Genomic DNA, 19,215 nt, shown 5'->3' on the forward strand with positions numbered 1-19,215 from the left:
CTTTAGCTTGTGTAGCGTGCATTAACAGAACAAGCATAGAGCACTAAGCACAAATGAAACAGGCACTGAGTGACAAGAGACACAGTGAGGGCGGGAGGAGAGCGTGAGAGAGAGGAAGAGAGAGAGAAAGCGGCAAGCAGAAAGCTCATAGCTAAGGAGCGAGAGCAGCATCAGAAGAAGAGGATCGCTTTAAAAAGGACAAAATAAGGAAAAAACAAAAAAGGAAACTCACCAGTCCTGCTGATGGTCATACGTCAACTTTAAGTGGCTAAAATCTCAGTGAGTAGGAGAGAGAGAGAAAAGTAAATTCATCACCACCATGAAGCTGTGGAGCCGTGCCTGCTTCCTCGGTGAGTTTAACTCAACTGTCACGCAGCTTTCATCTCTGATTTCACGCTCTATTATCTCGCTAGAGGAAGTTTGAATTTGTGGTAAGTTAAAAATAAAATTAAAAGGGAACAGAAAAGCTTGCGATCGGGGTCCTTGTGCGCGCTCAAAAACTCAGAAGCTTTCAAGGGCAACGTTCAGATTGTTTTTACGGTCAGACGCTGCAGGAGGCTCGAGTTTTTGCTCCACATCAAACCTTTCTTTGACCAACACAAGCAAAGCCTTGATTTGCTCTTAAATCTGCACTTGCATGCATTTAATTACATTTCAGCGTCATTCAGGGACTCGAGAAGCATGACATATCCAGGAAGTAATCTGGGAGCACACGAATCTCGCCATATGCACGCCCTTCTTTGAATCTGCTTTTTGTGCAAATCAATGCAAATATTAACAGATTAGCAGAATGTATTAATTCAACATGAGGCTTTTCTCTTTAGCTATAATTATTTGAATTATTTGTCTTGCTACAAATGTAAATTTGTCAACCACAAAAAACGTGAACCTGTAAACATGAAAGTGTTTTGGTTGCTGTAATTACTATAAATTAGGACCACAGAACATGTATGCAGTACATATAACAATGTAATATACAGATAAGGTTTGCAGGCTTACAGAGGAACTTTGGTAGAGAGGTCAAAGGTCAGAGTGCAGAGTGACTGAAAGTTTGTAACTGACTGATTGATACGATTTAAAATGATATATCTCCTGTCCTGCTTCTCTCACCATTCTCTGCTCTCATTTTCACACCAGCTGTTCTGTTTTTCACACGTATTTGCAGCAGCAGATAACAAGCGTGCTTTGTCAAACAAGTGACCGTAAATGAGCATGTTTAGTTGGTTTGTGTATCTCACACCGGCTAGCCACAGAATCTGGATGACATTTACTTGTTAGGGTAAAGTGTAGAATCATGTTGCACACCCACAGTCTGCGTCCTGAGGCAATTTTAGATGTTTTTTATTTAATTTGATCTCTTTCCATGACTAACTGGCTCATTTTTAACCTCATGTTTATCTGTTGCTCATTCTCTCTCTTTGTTTCAGTTCTAGCAGTTTCTCCTATTTGCCTGGGACAAAATGGTGCAAGTCATGTGCAACCCAACGGTATGTTCCACGGGAAATTAGAAAATTATTTACTTAACATAAAACAAGCTGAGAATATCAAGGTTCTTTCATACCACAAGTCCAAATACAGATGGACCTGTGGTATGAAAAGGACAAAAAGCAAGAGTCTGACTTTTTGAAAGCATTTGAATAATTCTCTGATGTCCTTAATATGTTTTGTTTATGCCTGTAAAGTCTATGAACCCTTACATGTAATATTAGGCTGTAGAAATAAAAGTCACTTGATCTGATAACCTGAAAATCTATTTATATTAATTTCCTTTCTGGTGTAAAGTAGAGAATATTGGAGTATTTTTGTCCTTAAAAAAGTAGCAATGCTACAGTATAAATGTCCTCTGTAATAAGAACAACTCATGTATTGTGTAAATCTATTCAGATTTAGACACTAACCCCTGAACCTGGTCAGCACTCTGTAGCTTCTTAAACTACCATAAAAATCTGCATTGGTTTATCTTCTGAAGCAGACTGCTGTTTCTCTTGTGTTGTTGCATAACTGTGTCACTCTATTTATTTTTTATATCACTTCATTATTTGCAGAGTTGTAATAGTTTATTATTTTACAGTGCTATTTTCAGAGGGGGGAAGTTAACTGTGGCTCAAAGTGATTTTATGCGTCTCTCCTTTATGTCAGGTACAGTTTCTCCTGTCCCCTCAATCGCTGCCACATACGTTTTGAATGGAACTGAAAACGAGATGCAAAATGACACAGACCCTGAGAGTACTACAGCAGAGGAAACAAACAGTATGGTAAGTCAATTATCTCAAAGTTAAATAGCAAATCTTGGTTCTCAAAGTGTAAAACGACAAAGTCTGGTTTGGGAATTCATGCTTATGAGTTCACATTATTGGCATCCATTCAGTGACCATAAACTTCAAATAGGCTTTATTTTAAGAAGGGAATAAAAAGTAACATCCACAGCAGTCTGGTTCTTTTTAAAGTGCAAAAAGCCACCTACTCAGGCTTTATGCACAGTTACATGGTGGAGCTATTTCCTGGTGCACAACATGCAGTCACTTCCTGAAGTCTTGTTGTCACTATGAAGCTGCGTAGTTAAAAGCAGAGTAGCTGCACAGACGTAAAGAGAGTTGGAGAACCACAAGCTGTCGTTTACTGCCTTTAATCACAACTCTGATCATCACACAACATAAAGAGCAATTATTCAACTTCTGTTTTCACAAATTCAGTTTAATCTTTGACTTGATTCTCCATCAACAGCTTTACATCCCAAATAGTTATTTTCAGCTACTGATGAAGAAAAATATAACAGTTCAGCAAAGGATGAATAACACTGAGCACGCCAATTTCATATCTTTGTTTAATTCCTTATTAATAATTAATCACAACACCCAAGTCAAGGTAGGATACTCATAGTTGAAATTATTATTTTATTTGCCAAAGCTCATAGTAGTAAGTTAGTATTACTAGGGGTGGGACTTGATTAAAAAAATTAATCTAATTAACTGGAGGCTTTGTAATTAATTAATCTGATTAATTGCATTTAATCACACAAGAAAATTTGCCCCAAAGCGCAAATGTTTTTTTAATCCAAAATGTTTTAGTGGGCGACAGAATCAAATAATAGACATGGACATGAATATTGTGAACTTAAGCACTTTTAATTTCTGGAAAGAAAAAAATAGAAAAAAATAATATCCCTCTCCAAAATTGGGCGGACTTAAAAATAAAGTGCTATTTTAAGTACTTTAAGTAAATTTTCGAAATGGTATTGTCTTTAATTAATAATAATAATACTTGTTTCAACATAAAGTGCAGTTTAAAAAAATAAGGCAAAAACATAAAAGGTTATTTGACCAGCTTCACCTTTAAACTCTGAGTAACCTTAGCCAACATTATTTTAACATTAGGCTAAAACAGTGTGATCATCGAACATTTCAGTGCAAGAAAATAGCAAACCCATTGGACTCACTATACCTCCATGCTTATTTACTGTCGGTCTCTTTCAGCCAGTTACTTAGACAAACTAACCTGTTCACATTTTCAAGACAGCTCTCTTTTTTGTTACTATGTGAGCTGCAAATGAGAACAGTCTCCCACATGGGACAGAAGTGGCAGCACTAATCAAATACCAGGACAGACAGCTGTGGGTAGGTCCCTGCTCGACTGGACCACCACTGCAGTGGACAGTCTGTCAGGGCCTCAAGGCTGGTCCAAGCCTCTTCTCGCTCTACCCTTGCAAGACATGTGAAGTCCTTAAAGCGTGGGTCAAGCACAATAGCTATCTTGAGCCACTGATGGTTGAGTGTAGCTACACGTTGGGATAGATCCTTTGTGAAGGCAGTCTTAAATTTCACCATGTAGTTTGAGTCATCATCAGAGACCATGTTGTGATGCAGGCGGCAGAAAGCAGGTAAAACCACTGAACATGAGACACATGTCTCACCTCCAAGAAGCTCAGTCACAAACCGGTAGTACACAGTTCAAGAAATTCATTATTTATCCACATAATAACTGTAACTATAGGGCTTTTTGAAGAAACTGTTAAAAATAGTATTATTTACCTGCATGGCTCAAGGACAGTCGGCAGCTTTAGGAGTTTTACCAGCTCTGATGGAGTTAAAATGACTACGGTAGCTTGTGCTTTTGTTTGTCTAAAGCAGTAAAAACAGCCTCTTGATTCTTTAGTAGACGAGAAACCAAATCCAGGGCTGAATTCCACAGTGTGGAAACATCCTGTATGAGTGGCTCTTTCTGTTGCCCCAGTCTTGTTTGTTCCTGGTGTAGTTCCTCCATATTAGCAGGGCTGTCTGTAATGCATCTAATTTTGCTCATTTATTAATGTCAAAAAGCTGTTGAATTTTACTTAAAATAGTCTTTCGCCATGGCAGTTAGAAAGTTGGATCACCTGACGCTAACTGTAGCACATTTTCTTCTACATCTTCTACCACTGATAGTGGTCTACAGTCCAGAGCAATCCATCCAAAGTTTGTTGACTTACTAATATTGGTCCTGAAGCCTGAAGTTTGGGCTGCCGACACCTTTTGTTGGTACTTGGACTGCTAGCGCTAACAGCTCCCACAGTTTCTGCACTCGCTGCAACATGTTTTGCATTTAGATGGTACCATAAGGTTGAAGTGCTTCGATGGAATGCAAACTCCGTTTTGCACACTTTGTACAAAACCATGCTTTTACCAAGGCTTCCCTCGAGTAGTCTTTTGAAATGAAATTTGCCTCCAATCAGTCCTAGCAACACAATTGACTATGTGCACGTTAGCATATGCTACTTCCGGTGCGGAAACTCCTGTGGGGAGCTTTGTTTCCGGAGTTTATGGACTCTGATGCTAGTTTAAAGTCATATTGGACTCAACATAATGTCCTTTTTTAAATTTATAGTCTAATTTGAGTAAAATAGATGAGAAAGGAGTGTATGAATTAGGTTGTGGCTTCTGCACGAGTATGCAGTGAGCTCGGTTTCACATCCAGACTCATCCTTCAATGGTGACGTCAAATTTCAAAAAAACAAGATGGCGCCTAGAAAAGTTTTCAACTCAAGCCTTCGAAATAAGACTTCTAAAACCACTGGGTGATACCACGGTGGCTACAGTCACCTTTATTTTTTTTATTCACAGTCTATAGACATGGCTTCCCACATCAAAAAATAACTCACTTGAACTACAAAGACTCCTCACAGGAAGCCTTTTGAATCAGAAACTACTGCTGTACAGAGTCAGATGCCTTCATATTCAATGAGTGAAACAGAAATCAGGCAGATTACAGGATGAAATGTTTACAACCAAAGGATGTTTGTTACTCTTCACAGCCTGGAGGCACAGTGGCTACTACTCTAACAAGTACTAATGTACCAACAAAAGAGACTACCAGCATAGTCACACAAGGAGGAGCAGACCGTGGTGGTAAAATGACTCAAACAACACCAAGTACCAGCTCAGGAACTACAGGTACCGTCACATATTCAGAAAGCACATGCACAAGTTCTGCGCCCCAAGTTGTCTTCCTGTGCACCAAACCACAACACTCGCAGGCTCACACGCTCTGTAGCTGTAAGCAGGCTGCAGACACAACCACTCAAACACTCTCACCCTATTCTAACACACCGTCAAACTGAATATTCAGACACAGTGGCACGTCACCGTATCACATAAAAGGACCACAAAGCAGCACACTTGTACCCCTTTTTTCCTCTTTCTTTTTTAAAATTAGGACTTAAATATCAATTCAGGTTAATCATTTGAGCCATATTGTCAAGCAGAAGGAGTAAGTTTCTGCTTGACTTTTGATCTCTTGTATCTAAAATGATATATAGTGCTCAAAACATGTAACATGTAAAACATCTTTATCTATCATTATCTATCATTTTAAAGACAATTAAAACAATAAAGTTAACTAAGATTTAGAATAAGGGTTAGTCACATTATAAATAATCCAAAAGAAGCAACATATCAGCAGAAATATGTTTGGAAATCACAAAGTCAACATGAAATAGAAATAGGTTCATTGCTTTATTTAAACTTGGCCATTAGCTAGATAGTTCTTGTTGTGGATTATAAAAAGTAATTTTAATGTGTAGTAGAGAGAAAAACATATCGTCCTATTGAAAATAGAAATACACTCCAAGTTCAGTTTGAACTTTGTTGGACAGCCTGCAATCGAACCAAAGTTCAGGGTATTTTAATTTGCAGGTTTTAGGGTATTTCCTATAGACAGGACTAAAACAAAGGCAGACCTGGTGAGGGGTAGATATAAAAGTACGTAAGTAGTAGATATAAAAGTATCATTGTAATAAAATTGTAAACAAACAAGTATTAAAAGGGGCCCAGTACTGATCCTTGTGGAACACCTTAATCGATTCTTTGGGATATTAAACCGAAATAATCCTTAAAGTTTTTTTTTTTTTTGAAAAGCAGCTTCTGAATAGTAATCACATGGATACTAACAGGAGATATGGATAGATGGAAAGGAGTTACTGACTTAAATTGAATCACTATGCTTAAATAGTGCCTGCTAAACAGAAAGTCACTTGTAAATGTTGCAAATTAACTAAAGAAAAATCAAATGCTCATCCTCTTGTAATTTAAATATTCAGACATATGCTACGCTTTTACCTATAAAGTGAATTTGCTTCACTTTTCTATTATAAAAAAACATAAACTGACTTTAGCTGAATTACTGAGCCTGCTGTTTGTTTCTTTTAGCACCCCCTCCAGCTGGCTCGTCTGCAGGTAAGAATCTTTATTATATTATCTATTATGTATTTAAACATCTGTCTGTTTTATTCTGCTATCATTTTCAACTGTCCAAATGGACACTAATGTTGTAGTGAACTTCTTAAAACTACAGTGGCCAGTTGTTTCAGTGGTAATAAATAGGATCTAGAATCTATATTTTAAAAAAACAAAAGAAAAAACAAAACAGTTAAATTTTTTTAGATGTTAACGGATTTTTGGCACATATCAGTGGTTTCCTGTGAGCTGCCTTGGGTTGTGACTGGCAGCACTTACTCAGGATGTGCCTGGTTACCACTACTCAGCCACAGTTCCACCAAAGTTTTGACACGACATGCCACACAGAACACTGGCCAGTGCCAAAAGTAGGCTAGATTTGGCTCAAATATGTATGCTGCCTGGGCGAGACACCTTTTAGTTTTTCTTACTTGGTGGGACTAAAAAAAAATCAACCATAAAAAATGCTAGTGTCCCCCTGTGGTTGCAATGCTGATTACATGATAAGAAATTGACACTGTAATTTCTCTACAATTCTACTTTTGAATATTTAAATAGTTTTTATATTTTTTTAAGTGATGTTCTAAGGAGTTTAACAATGTAAGAATAACAGCATAATATTAATTTTTAGAGCCCATTCCCTTTTTTGGGTGGTCCCAATGTTATTACCACTTCTTTTAAAACAGCTCTGCTTATCTTTGTCTCTAGGTTATGTTGTCCTGGCGCTTATCATCATAGTGATTATAATTCTGTGTATCATCCTCTACCTCTTGAGGCGAGCCTCCAGGGTAAGAAAAAGAAATGGAAGTAGAAATTGTTTTCTGTGCACTTAGCCTTTGCTTATTATATTACAATTAAAACAGGTACACACACATCATGTTCGCTTATTAGTATCTTGCTTGCTTTTTTGTTTGTTTGTGCAGACATATTCATTTGACCTCCAGCGTCCAAATCCTGTTGGTCATCTCAACCAGCCCACTGGCACCTTTGAGCCAGTCTACCTGGATGATCTGGGTGTGTTTCTGTGGAATTACATTTTATATATACATGTCTGCACTTAAGATGATCCTAATGAGTTTGCTTTGGCGTTTGTATGTGTGTCACATCTCAGAGCGACCGGTACCTAAAGATATTGAAGCCACCGATGACCTTTCACCTCCACCGGTCGCTAATGGCACGAGTCTACAGTCGGAGGAAAAGGACTCCACTGGAGAGAACGGTACAAAATGAAACTGTTTTTCAGAAGTACAGATACCTGAAAATTCTACTTAGGTATAGTAACTATGTATTTGTACTTCATGACTTCTTGCCTCTGAGTACTGTGAATGCATTGTCATTTACAAGAAACCACACTGAGAGATTTGAGCTTTGTGACACTGTGTTTTACTCATGATCAGCATCAACACTAAAGTAGGATTTAAACAATGCTCTGTTTGTAATAAGCGGCCCAGAGAGGTCCAAGAATATATGCCTCCACACTACGCCATTATTTCTAAACAGCCTAAACTACAAGGCAAGATATTTTGTCATCAATAAGTTATTTTTTTAGAAGTAAAGTAAAATTATTTGGGTAGGACAGAGACACAGTAAGATTACAAATTACAAATAAGATTGCAAATTACATGTTTCGAAAAAAGTACTGTATGTTGTGGGAAGGGCTTTAAACTACACTAAATAATATCTTTAGCATTGCGGGGATTACCCAAAACTCTGCAGCACTAAAGAAAGTTACACCTTATCTTACAAATCCTGTTTGTCTTCTGTTTGACCTCTCTACTCAGCTCCTGAGGAACAGCCAGAAGCAAACGGTGTGGAGACTTCACCCGCTGAAAACACCACTCCCTCACTGAGTAGCGATGAAGCTGACAAGATATCCAACCCACCGAGCAGTACCAGCCTTTTCTTTGATGCTATTGGGGAGCAGCAGAATGAAAACAACAACAACCCAAGTAAGATTTTTCTTTAATAATGCAAATACAAACACAAAGCAGTACGGTCATTTCTCTATTGCATTTTCAGAAATCATGCAGGACTTGCACGAGAAAGTTTACCATGAAGCTCCAAAATATAACTCGCTTCTATGTATGTCTAAAGACAAAACATGAAATATTCACTGAAATTCTTTGTATACATATGGCTCAACTCTTTATGGTAAATGGGCTGTATTTGTATAGCGTTTTACTTTACACTACATCCAGTCATCCACCCATTCACACACACATTCACACACTGGTGATGAAGCTACATTGTAGCCACAGCCACCCTGGGGCGCACTGACAGAGGCGAGGCTGCCGGACACCGGTGCCACCGGGCCCTCTGCCCACCACCAGTAGGCAACGGGTGAAGTGTCTTGCCCAAGAACACAATGACTGAGACTGTCGGAGTCGGGGCTCAAACCGGCCACCTTCCGACTACAATACGAACTGCCAACTCTTGAGCCACGATTGCCCCTATATTTATTCCAATAAGTGCTGCTAAACAAATTGTTTTATGCGGCAAAGAAAACCTGCCAGTTGTAGTCAACCATGATTACAATTAAAAATTTAATAGGCTTTATCCTTGTCAGACTATTTACCATGACATTCATGCCGATAATGAGTGTATGGAAACGTCCAACCACAGCTGTATATGGGACTCTTACTGTGGTCACTGGTGTAAGGAGTGATGTGAATTATGTCTCCCTCATCAATCCCTACCTCCAAATGTGGACTTTTTTCCTGAAATGTTTTTACTTCATGCAAAATTCAAAAGGTAGACCTACAGTAGCAACAGGTCAGTGACCAACTGAAGGTAGAGACCATTTGGCTTTAAATGAAAATGTCTGCATTTTAAAAGTGTTGGCTGCAGAAGTGATCCATCAGTTTTACTCTAAAAGTGAACATTGTCTGTTTCTGTGGCACTTTTTTAATGTTTTACTGCTGCACAGTGATTAGGTGTTTGCAGATAAGTTGGCATTTTCCATTTTGCAATCCACTGTCTTCTTCAATCCCAATCTTTGTCCTCTCTCACAGCAGTTTGCTCCAGTGACCCATTTGTTGAAATAAACCTGGACGAGCCGGCATGGTGTGATCAGCTCCTCAATTCTTCTGAAGGTTCTTCCTCGGTCTTCCCCTTCTCTCCATTCTCTTTATCCTCCTCTTCCTCTTAGCACTTTGAATGTTATCCTCTTCCATCAACATATAGGCAGAGACTGTCTTTCGTAGCACATGGACATGAGCACAACATGTGTTTTTTTTTCCCAAAGCTAGTATGGATTGTGAAGTGAACAACCAAGGAATTAACATCAACCTGTAAACATGAAGCTAGCTTTAACTGATTTCTTATTGTGTTTTTATATGTTTTTGTTCAAATTTATTGGTCTCATTTAGTATTTTTTCTAAGACTATATGAAGGACTTTAAACTGATTTTAATTGAATTGTTTGAAACTGAGCAATTTGGGAAGCTCAAAGAGGCAGTCCAAAATTGCATCGAAGAAAAAGAAGGATTGAAGAAATGTTAATCACAACTTTTCCTGCATTTAACTGACTTATTATTATTGTTGCCTAACCACACTGCAAACTTCATACCAAAGGAAGTAAAATAAGCAAGGTAGCTTATTTGTGACATCTAGACTAAGCAATAACGCCTGAACTTTTTTTTTTTTCCAAATGTCATCACTTCATGAGCGTATAGATTGGCTGCAGTTCCTCTCAGATCTAACATCCTTTGAAGTAGGCTAACGTTTTCTCAGAAGAGATGTTTGGTTTTAAGTCAGATTATTTTTGGGGAAATTAGTGTGTACAAAGTACTCATATAGGAAACAGTTGATTAACTTTTTGTACAGTTTAATATTGCAATAATAAGTTATGGTTGTAATCCCAAGACGCAAATGGACATACACAAGAATGATGCTTCATTTGGGAACCACATCTCATTACCAATAAACATAAAACTAGCTTTAACGCTTCCTTATGATTTTTTTGTTTGTTTTATACATTATCAGCACATCAAACTTAAATCAAATGAGTTTTTTCCTAAAATGTAGCATTTTTCTACTTCATTTTATTTACTAAAGCATCATAAAACAAGATTAAAGTTAGCTTTAGCAGTGACAACTGTTACTCTCAAATTATCGATGTAGGCTAGTTTCCCCTAAACCTACAGGGAGATTTGTGAAATCTCTGAACTATAAAAATACACTCTGTGTCATAATTGCTGTAAATATTTTTGTACACGATATATTTTTTTTAGTAGAATACTGTGAATTATTCACATTTATTCAAGTTCTATATTTTAATTTTGTGACTCTGAAGGTTTCCATTCTACTAGATGTTTAAATGCTTTCGTTTCTTTTAACCTACATTTATTTTGTCATTTTTTTTAATAAACTGGTTTCTTTTCAGAAGCTAACTAAAAATAAATTTCACCACTGCCATTTTCCTCAAAGTGCTAATTCAAACTGATATATAAATATATAATTTTCTGACTAATGTTAAAAAAAACAAACATTGAGAAGTGTTACTTTGTTTCATGTTAAAAATCAAATTGATTCAAATAAAACTATTTTTTTTTCAGAATTTCACTGTTATCCCTTCTTCATTCTCTTTATTATCCTGATGGTTAAAATGTCTCTCACTTAACTAATTTTTGGGTTTAATTCCATTTGCTGCCTTACTCACACCAAACCTTTTCAGAAAGTCATCTGTATATTCTTTGGTCCATATCAAAACTATAAAACAATTTTGACTTACCTGTCTGTGAGTATTTATGCTTCTTCTTGTGGCCATGGCCCTCAGGTCTCAGTGTCTTCAATCACTTTATTAGTGTTAAATAGCTGATGTTTTGTTTTTGTTGATTTTTACACAACACAGAAAGCCTTGATCAAGCCAGTATTGTTTCTTCACAGAGCCAGCACACCATAACAAAAAATACTTTTGTCAAATCCTATAATTAACTTCTTTAATGATCATTTTGCAGGTTGTAAAAAAACAGAAAATACATTTTAAACAAGAAATTGGAATTAAATTATTTGGTGTTGATGAGATGTAAAATCATCAAAGAAACTTGGATTTATTACTTGTAATCTGAGAAACTCATCTCTACAGCTATAAATAAGTCTTGTGTCTGCACTTTCTTTCTGAATTATGGCAAACACCACATCAGAGGTGGTGCTGTCAGTGCCATTCCCAACTGTGTTGGGTGTTAAAGTCGATCTCTGAGTTGATCAGCAGCTGCTGTAAAAGACAAAAAAAGAAAGAAAAAAAGAAGAAGAAAGAAACAGTTAACATATGTTCATGTCCAGCATGAGCACATTTTGATGTTTGTCTTACATGCATGAAATGTGTTTTAATTATGAAAGCTGATCTTGACTAATAATAAAATTCTCAACAATTAAACTCCATCAAGTGCAGATTAAAAGTCCAGCCAGTGAAAGAGTGAAAATTGAAAAATCTATTAATTCTACTGAATAAACTTACCAGTGATTTTGAGATCACATTTTGCTGAACCTGAGGAGTAGTTAGTAAACACTGCACAAACATAAAGACCCGAGTCATCAGTCCTGAGTCTGGACAGCTGCAGTCTGATTCGTCCTTCTCTGAGGGCGTCTTTGTCACTCTGGACTCGTCCTGAAAACTTTTCATCCCGAGACTCTGACACCTCAAAATAATGAACAAAATTGTACAAGACTACTATTTTTTCTTCAATTTTCTGATAACAGAGGACACTAATCAAAGACATGTCATCTATGATGGTGAACGTCCACTCCAGTGTGATGTTGTGGTTCTCCTCTGCCTGATAGCAGGTCTGTGTCACATTGACTACAAATGATCCTGTTGAGGAGACAGAGAGGGAAAGAGAGGAGCAGACACACTGAGAACTGGAACAAATCTGTTGTTGAGCTTTATTTGGAGTTCATAAAGTGAAGCTGTAAACTAACCAGAGACACATGAGGTGAGGATGATGAGCAGCAGGATCCTGCAGATCATCTTCTCCCTGTGAGAGGAGACAGAGGCGAAGAGTCATCAACACATGAGGTCAAAGGTCAGTCAGTACAGCTAGAAGAATGAAAATCTACAGTCTGACTTCATTCACTCGTCACAACATCTGATTCTGTTCATGATGCTGATTATTACACTGACTGACCAAAACTACATGAACTACAAACACAGCATTGGAAGCAACCAGAAGAAAAATTTGCTCTCAAAATATTTGACATATTTTTTTTTATATTCAGAGTTGCAAAAATATATATCTGACACAAGGTTTTCTATATGTTTCAACATATAGAAAACAGCAACACTGTGAAATCTGTTTTCTGTGATGGTGTTTAAAGGAGTGTTTACCATCAAAATGCTATTTTTGGCCTGTATTTATATAGCCCTTTACTAGTCCCTAAGGACCCCAAAGCGCTTTACACATTCAGCCTTCCACTCATTCACACACTGGTGATGGCAGCTACATTGTAGCCACAGCTACCCTGACAGAGGCGAGGCTGCCGGACACTGGCGCCACCAGGCCCTCTGACCACCACCAGTAGGCAGTAGGTGAAGTGTCTTGCCCAAGGACACAACAACCTAGACTGTCCGAGCCGGGACTAGAACCAGCAACCTTCTGGTTAAAAGACAAACTGCCACGATCGCCCTTTTTATGAAAATAAGTTCGAAATCAACTTGCACCATAGTTCTCTCTAGATTTTTTGAGCTTCATTTCAAGGATTTTTTTTTGTACCTGTTACTTAAACTGAGAATTTTTTTTAACTGTTTAAATACTTTGCTACAGACACACAGAATGAGCTACAGTCCTCTAAAAGCATTATGTTAATGACACAACCTCTTTAACTCTTTAAAGCATTAATCATAAAATAATTGGCAGAAAATTAGAGTGAAAAATGTAGTGTTTATTGAACCTGACAGATAAAAAAAGAAATATGAATTTGCATCACAAGTGTTTTGGTGGGAAAAACAAAAATCACATTGATGATATAGAAATCTCAAAAACTTACAAATTCTCATATATCTAATAATTTACGACTACTTAATCCTACTACTACTTGTACTAATAATAGTCTATGCACATTCTTGCTTTTTCATCACTAACAGTTGCAATAGAAGCAGAAAAACATTATAAAAACATACATGGGTTGCTTCTTCCTTTCTCAGATTGTAACAAACACCGTTGTCTTTGGTTGTCACTGCCTCCAAAAAATGCGTAATTTAAACTGTTAACATGAACCTCGTTTAACAAAGCTCATCCAAGTCTGTGCAGAGTACAGGGTCCTCTTCCAGACTGCAGAGTAAGCAACAACTGAGTTTGTTAACCCCGAGATAAGAGAAAGTGAGCAACTGATGCAACAGGCTAAATTCAATAAATAATATTTGAGCTCACATATCCAGTCACATCATTAGACAGATAACAAGCTACAAGCTAATTTTCATTTAAAGGAGTCATCACCCAGTTCAGAATAAACTGACTTGTTTGTTGCAGCAGTGTGCCGGGACACTGACAAAAAATGATCAGACAAAAGCAGGTTCCGAGGAAATACTATTAAGTATTCACTGTTTCTGTGAAAAGTTAAGTCGTGATTTTTCAGATTAAAAAAACAAAAAACAAACAAATAAATAAATCCAGAATTTCAAGTTTCAAGTTGTTCATCTGTGGGAGTAGTACAATTATTATTATTATTATTATTATTATTATTATTATTATTATTATTATTATTATTATTATTATTATTATTATTAATTAATTTATTTATTTATTTATTTTTTACAGTTGTGACTCCTGATTTGTATTTTCGGTCTTTTGTGAAGTCATGAACTCCCTCAGTTCTCTATAGGGATTGAACTTTTATAACTCCAGCAGTTTTGCCTATGTTGCACTAACCAGGGAGCAGCAGTATTGGGTCCTGGATTCGTGGGAATTCTGTTTATCTCCCTTACACCAAATCATTCTGGTATCACCAAAAATGAGCTTAGAGGTACGGTGTGTAAAATCTCAGCACTGGCAGTAGAGTGCTGTTAGCCTCTTGTTTTAGGCAGCATTAGAGAAACCTTCTATGACGTGGATCCAACATAACTGCACTTGGAAACTTAGCAAAGAAACCTTCGTGCTATGAGAGAATGTATTCAAACAATTTATCAGAGGGAAAGTGTGATTTTTTTCAGACACTGGAACCTAGCATTAGCTGGCATCATGTTAGCTTATAAGCAGCTCTTGTTATTAAAACTGTTTATTGTCAGCTGTTAAAAGAGGGGAGAGTCGCATGTGTAACTGTGACAATATATGGAAAAAAAAAAAGCTTGCTTATTTATGTTTTTATTTGTTACTGCATATGTGGTCAGTCTCTAGCTACATACATAAAACAAAATTAGGAGTAGGAGAATAGACGAATGTTGGCTTTATATTTTTGTACAATAAACAACTGTAAGACAGAAAATGTTTATTTGAAATACACAAACCTAGAGTGCAATAAAGCATGTGTACTCAAGTTCAGAGATGAGTGTTTGACATAAGTTGCTTTTTTTCTATGTTGTTGCACTTTATTTGATCACATTTGGATTTATAAATCTGTTTCTTATCTGCAAGTTCCATGATTACCTTTGTAGTAATCAATTCAGGAAGAAAGATTTTCCACGTCTTTTTCCTTTAACCTCTTTAGACTCCTCCTCCCAGTAGCAACATCCAGTCAGACTCTCTCTACTCAGGACCTGATAATATTCAGTTAATCTGTCTGGATGATCAGAATAAGACTGTAGTTCCATCCATTCACTTCTGCTTACCCTTTTAGGGTCCCCTGGGGGTGTTGGAGCCTATCCCAGCTGAGCAAGAGGCAGGTTACACCCTGGACAGGTTGCCAGTCTGTCGCAGGGCTAACACATAGACAGAGGAAACCAGTCACACTCACATTTACCCCATTCAGACCTATGGGCAATTTAGTGTTTCCAATTAACCTATCCCCACTGAGTGCATTTATTTGGACTGTGGGAGGAAGCTGTAGGGATTTAATGTGAATATTTTAAGAATCCAGCTCTGGTCTTTGGCTCTGGTGGTGACAGTAAAACATCCATCATGGGGGCGATCGTGGCTCAAGAGTTGGCAGTTCGTCTTGTAGACGAACTGCCAACTCTGCTTTTACCATATGAACCCTCGCGGACCCTGAGGTCCTCTGGTGCTGGCCTTTTGATTGTCCCTAAAGTCAGGACACATACTCACGGAGAGGCAGCTTTTCAGTGGTATGGCCCTCGTCTGTGAAACAGCCTGCCGGAGGAGCTCAGGGCCGCAGAGAACGTACATGTTTTTAAGAACAGGCTCAAGACCCACCTTTTTAATTTAGCTTTTACTTAGCGTTTATTTATTTTATGCTTATTTATTCTATCCTGTTATTCTATTTATTAATTTAGGTTTTACCTAATATTTATTGATTTTGTTCTTATTCATTTTTTAATCTTCTTACTCTATTTATATTTATATTTATATTGTATCCTGTTCTTATTTATTTTATCATTTTACCCTGTATACATCGTATTGCGTCATATCTCCAGTGTTTCCTCAGAGGGCGCTCTCTGCACCGGGGCTGTGATCGACCGTGGCTGCTGGGTCTCTGGGGGTCCTCTCAGCCTGGTTGGGGGGCTTTTTTGCCTCCCTCCTGCTGTGTGCCCAGCCCGGAGGCTGCGGTCTGTGGCCGGCTCCCGGTGCAGACGGCTCCCTGTGATAGTGTTTCCTCACTTGGCACATGCGTACCCAGCCCAATTTTACTCTTTAAGTGTGTGTGTGTGTGTGTGTGTGTGTGGGGGGGGAGATATGTGTGTATTCACATTGTTTATGTTAATGAGAGTGTGGGGAGTGAGTTGGAGGTGGGGTGGGCTGCTTTTAACCATGTAAAGCACTTTGTACTACATTTTTTTTTGTATGAAAAGTGCTTTATAAATAAAGATTGATTGATTGATTGTAATCGGAAGGTTGTTGGTTCAAGCCCCGCCTTGGACAGTCTCGGTCATTGTGTCCTTGGGAAAGACACTTCACCTATTGCCTACTGGTGTTGGCCAGAGGGGCCGATGGCGCGATATGGCAGCCTTGTTTCTGACAGTCTGCCCCAGGGCAGCTGTGGCTACAACTGTAGCTTGCCTGCACCAGTGGAGAAGGAACACAAATATTATGCATTTTGTATTGAGCTGAAAAGGAACAGTTTGTCCCGGACTTCAGCTAGAATGGAAAAAGACACAACGCTGGAGTTATTCTGCATTTTTATGCTGCACAGCTGTTTCTTCTTCTCTCATTCTCTCCCCCTCCCTTTCCTGTTGCTACTTCAATCACAAAACTGATCAATGGTAAATGGCCTGTATTTATATAGCGCTTTACTAGTCCCTAAGGACCCCAAAGCGCTTTACATATCCAGTCATCCACCCATTCACACACAGGTGATGGCAAGCTACATTGTAGCCACAGCCACCCTGGGGCGCACTGACAGAGGCGAGGCTGCCGGACACTGGCGCCACCGGGCCCTCTGACCACCACCAGTAGGCAACGGGTGAAGTATCTTACCCAAGGACACAACGACCGAGACTGTCCAAGCCGGGGCTCGAACCAGCAACCTTCCCATTACAAGGCGAACTCCCAACTCTTGAGCCACGATCGCTCAATGATCAGCTGATCAGCATTTCTAACACAAGTCCCATCTCTCTTGCTTGTTTACCTTTTAGGCGACATGAATGAGTTGAAGGGAAGTTATAAGCTGTTTCTGAGAGACAAATAACACCAGGATCCTTTTCTAAGTCGCTGACAGCTGGTAACTGTGCAGGGGCGGGTCTAGCAAAGTTTCAAGTTTCAAAGTTCATAAGATCACATTAACATTTGTATCCCTGTATCAACAAACATGCCATATCGGCTGAGTTTATTTGCAGCATATCAAACATCTGCGAACAAATATAATTGTATAATGTTGTTCTATATAGTGTGCAACTGTTAATATAGAGCGTTATTAAATTTATTGCTAATGCAATCATACGGCATATTGACTTCTGTGGAAATTTTAGATGGCACTCCTCATCAGAAAGGTTGCCTACCCCTGGTCTAAACTATGAAATTACTTTTATGTCATAAATTGCACATGACAAAAAAACAAAAAAAACAAAACATAATTTGAGCCAATAAATTCATTTCACAGGGGCAATTAACTCGCACAAACCACCAGAAACAAGCTGTTGGCCTCACAGCTTGACAAGCTCCAGTCATTGTTAATGGGAGACGTACACATGGACCAAGATAACTACATACAGGGAGTGCAGAATTATTAGGCAAATGAGTATTTTGTCCACATCATCCTCTACATGCATGTTGTCTTACTCCAAGCTGTATAGGCTCGAAAGCCTACTACCAATTAAGCATATTAGGTGATGTGCATCTCTGTAATGAGAAGGGGTGTGGTCTAATGACATCAACACCCTATATCAGGTGTGCATAATTATTAGGCAACGTCCTTTCCTTTGGCAAAATGGGTCAAAAGAAGGACTTGACAGGCTCAGAAAAGTCAAAAATAGTGAGATATCTTGCAGAGGGATGCAGCAGTCTCAAAATTGCAAAGCTTCTGAAGCGTGATCATCGAACAATCAAGCGTTTCATTCAAAATAGTCAACAGGGTCGCAAGAAGCGTGTGGAAAAACCAAGGCACAAAATAACTGCCCATGAACTGAGAAAAGTCAAGCGTGCAGCTGCCAAGATGCCACTTGCCACCAGTTTGGCCATATTTCAGAGCTGCAACATCACTGGAGTGCCCAAAAGCACAAGGTGTGCAATACTCAGAGATATGGCCAAGGTAAGAAAGGCTGAAAGACGACCACCACTGAACAAGACACACAAGCTGAAACGTCAAGACTGGGCCAAGAAATATCTCAAGACTGGTTTTTCTAAGGTTTTATGGACTGATGAAATGAGAGTGAGTCTTGATGGGCCAGATGGATGGGCCCGTGGCTGGATTGGTAAAGGGCAGAGAGCTCCAGTCCGACTCAGACGCCAGCAAGGTGGAGGTGGAGTACTGGTTTGGGCTGGTATCATCAAAGATGAGCTTGTGGGGCCTTTTCGGGTTGAGGATGGAGTCAAGCTCAACTCCCAGTCCTACTGCCAGTTTCTGGAAAACACCTTCTTCAAGCAGTGGTACAGGAAGAAGTCTGCATCCTTCAAGAAAAACATGATTTTCATGCAGGACAATGCTCCATCACACGCGTCCAAGTACTCCACAACGTGGCTGGCAAGAAAGGGTATAAAAGAAGAAAAACTAATGACATGGCCACCTTGTTCACCTGATCTGAACCCCATTGAGAACCTGTGGTCCATCATCAAATGTGAGATTTACAAGGAGGGAAAACAGTACACCTCTCTGAACAGTGTGTGGGAGGCTGTGGTTGCTGCTGCACGCAATGTTGATGGTGAACAGATCAAAACACTGACAGAATCCATGGATGGCAGGCTTTTGAGTGTCCTTGCAAAGAAAGGTGGCTATATTGGTCGCTGATTTGTTTTTGTTTTGTTTTT

At 38.6% G+C, this 19,215-nt stretch overlaps 2 protein-coding genes across 2 annotated transcripts; one reads left to right on the forward strand and one right to left on the reverse strand.

Moving 5' to 3' along the window:
• The first annotated feature begins 301 nt into the window (after positions 1-301).
• Positions 302-9,855, forward strand: LOC146635710 (uncharacterized). Its single transcript, XM_085348775.1, has 10 exons — positions 302-350; positions 1,428-1,487; positions 2,140-2,255; positions 5,288-5,426; positions 6,681-6,707; positions 7,416-7,495; positions 7,631-7,721; positions 7,819-7,926; positions 8,489-8,656; positions 9,719-9,855. Exons 1-10 carry the CDS (start codon positions 320-322, stop codon positions 9,853-9,855), a joined length of 957 nt encoding a protein of 318 aa, XP_085204901.1. The 5' UTR covers positions 302-319.
• Positions 9,856-11,647: 1,792 nt separating this feature from the next.
• LOC146635711 (programmed cell death 1 ligand 1-like) lies at positions 11,648-14,013 on the reverse strand. The gene is made up of 4 exons (XM_085348986.1): positions 13,824-14,013; positions 12,626-12,681; positions 12,165-12,518; positions 11,648-11,921 (listed from the first exon to the last, which is right to left on the reverse strand). Coding segments are annotated over exons 1-4 (444 nt in total). The 5' UTR covers positions 13,826-14,013; the 3' UTR covers positions 11,648-11,889.
• Positions 14,014-19,215: the final 5,202 nt, after the last annotated feature.

This window comes from Diplotaxodon limnothrissa, linkage group LG3 (genome assembly GCF_057381915.1).
Source record: "Diplotaxodon limnothrissa isolate DT_005_m linkage group LG3, D_limnothrissa_male_GT1.1, whole genome shotgun sequence".
NCBI classification, from domain to species: domain Eukaryota; kingdom Metazoa; phylum Chordata; class Actinopteri; order Cichliformes; family Cichlidae; genus Diplotaxodon; species Diplotaxodon limnothrissa.

Excerpts from the sequence above, each read along its gene's own strand:
- LOC146635711 (XM_085348986.1), bottom strand. Across the intron at positions 12,519-12,625 it reads CCTCACCTCATGTGTCTCTG|GATCATTTGTAGTCAATGTG; the intron begins GTTAGTTTACAG and ends TCTCCTCAACAG. Across the intron at positions 11,922-12,164 it reads ATGTGATCTCAAAATCACTG|CAGCTGCTGATCAACTCAGA; the intron begins GTAAGTTTATTC and ends TGTCTTTTACAG.
- LOC146635710 (XM_085348775.1), top strand. The coding sequence starts at position 320 with ATGAAGCTGTGGAGCCGTGCCTGCTTCCTCG. Across the intron at positions 6,708-7,415 it reads TCCAGCTGGCTCGTCTGCAG|GTTATGTTGTCCTGGCGCTT; the intron begins GTAAGAATCTTT and ends CTTTGTCTCTAG. Across the intron at positions 7,722-7,818 it reads AGTCTACCTGGATGATCTGG|AGCGACCGGTACCTAAAGAT; the intron begins GTGTGTTTCTGT and ends GTCACATCTCAG.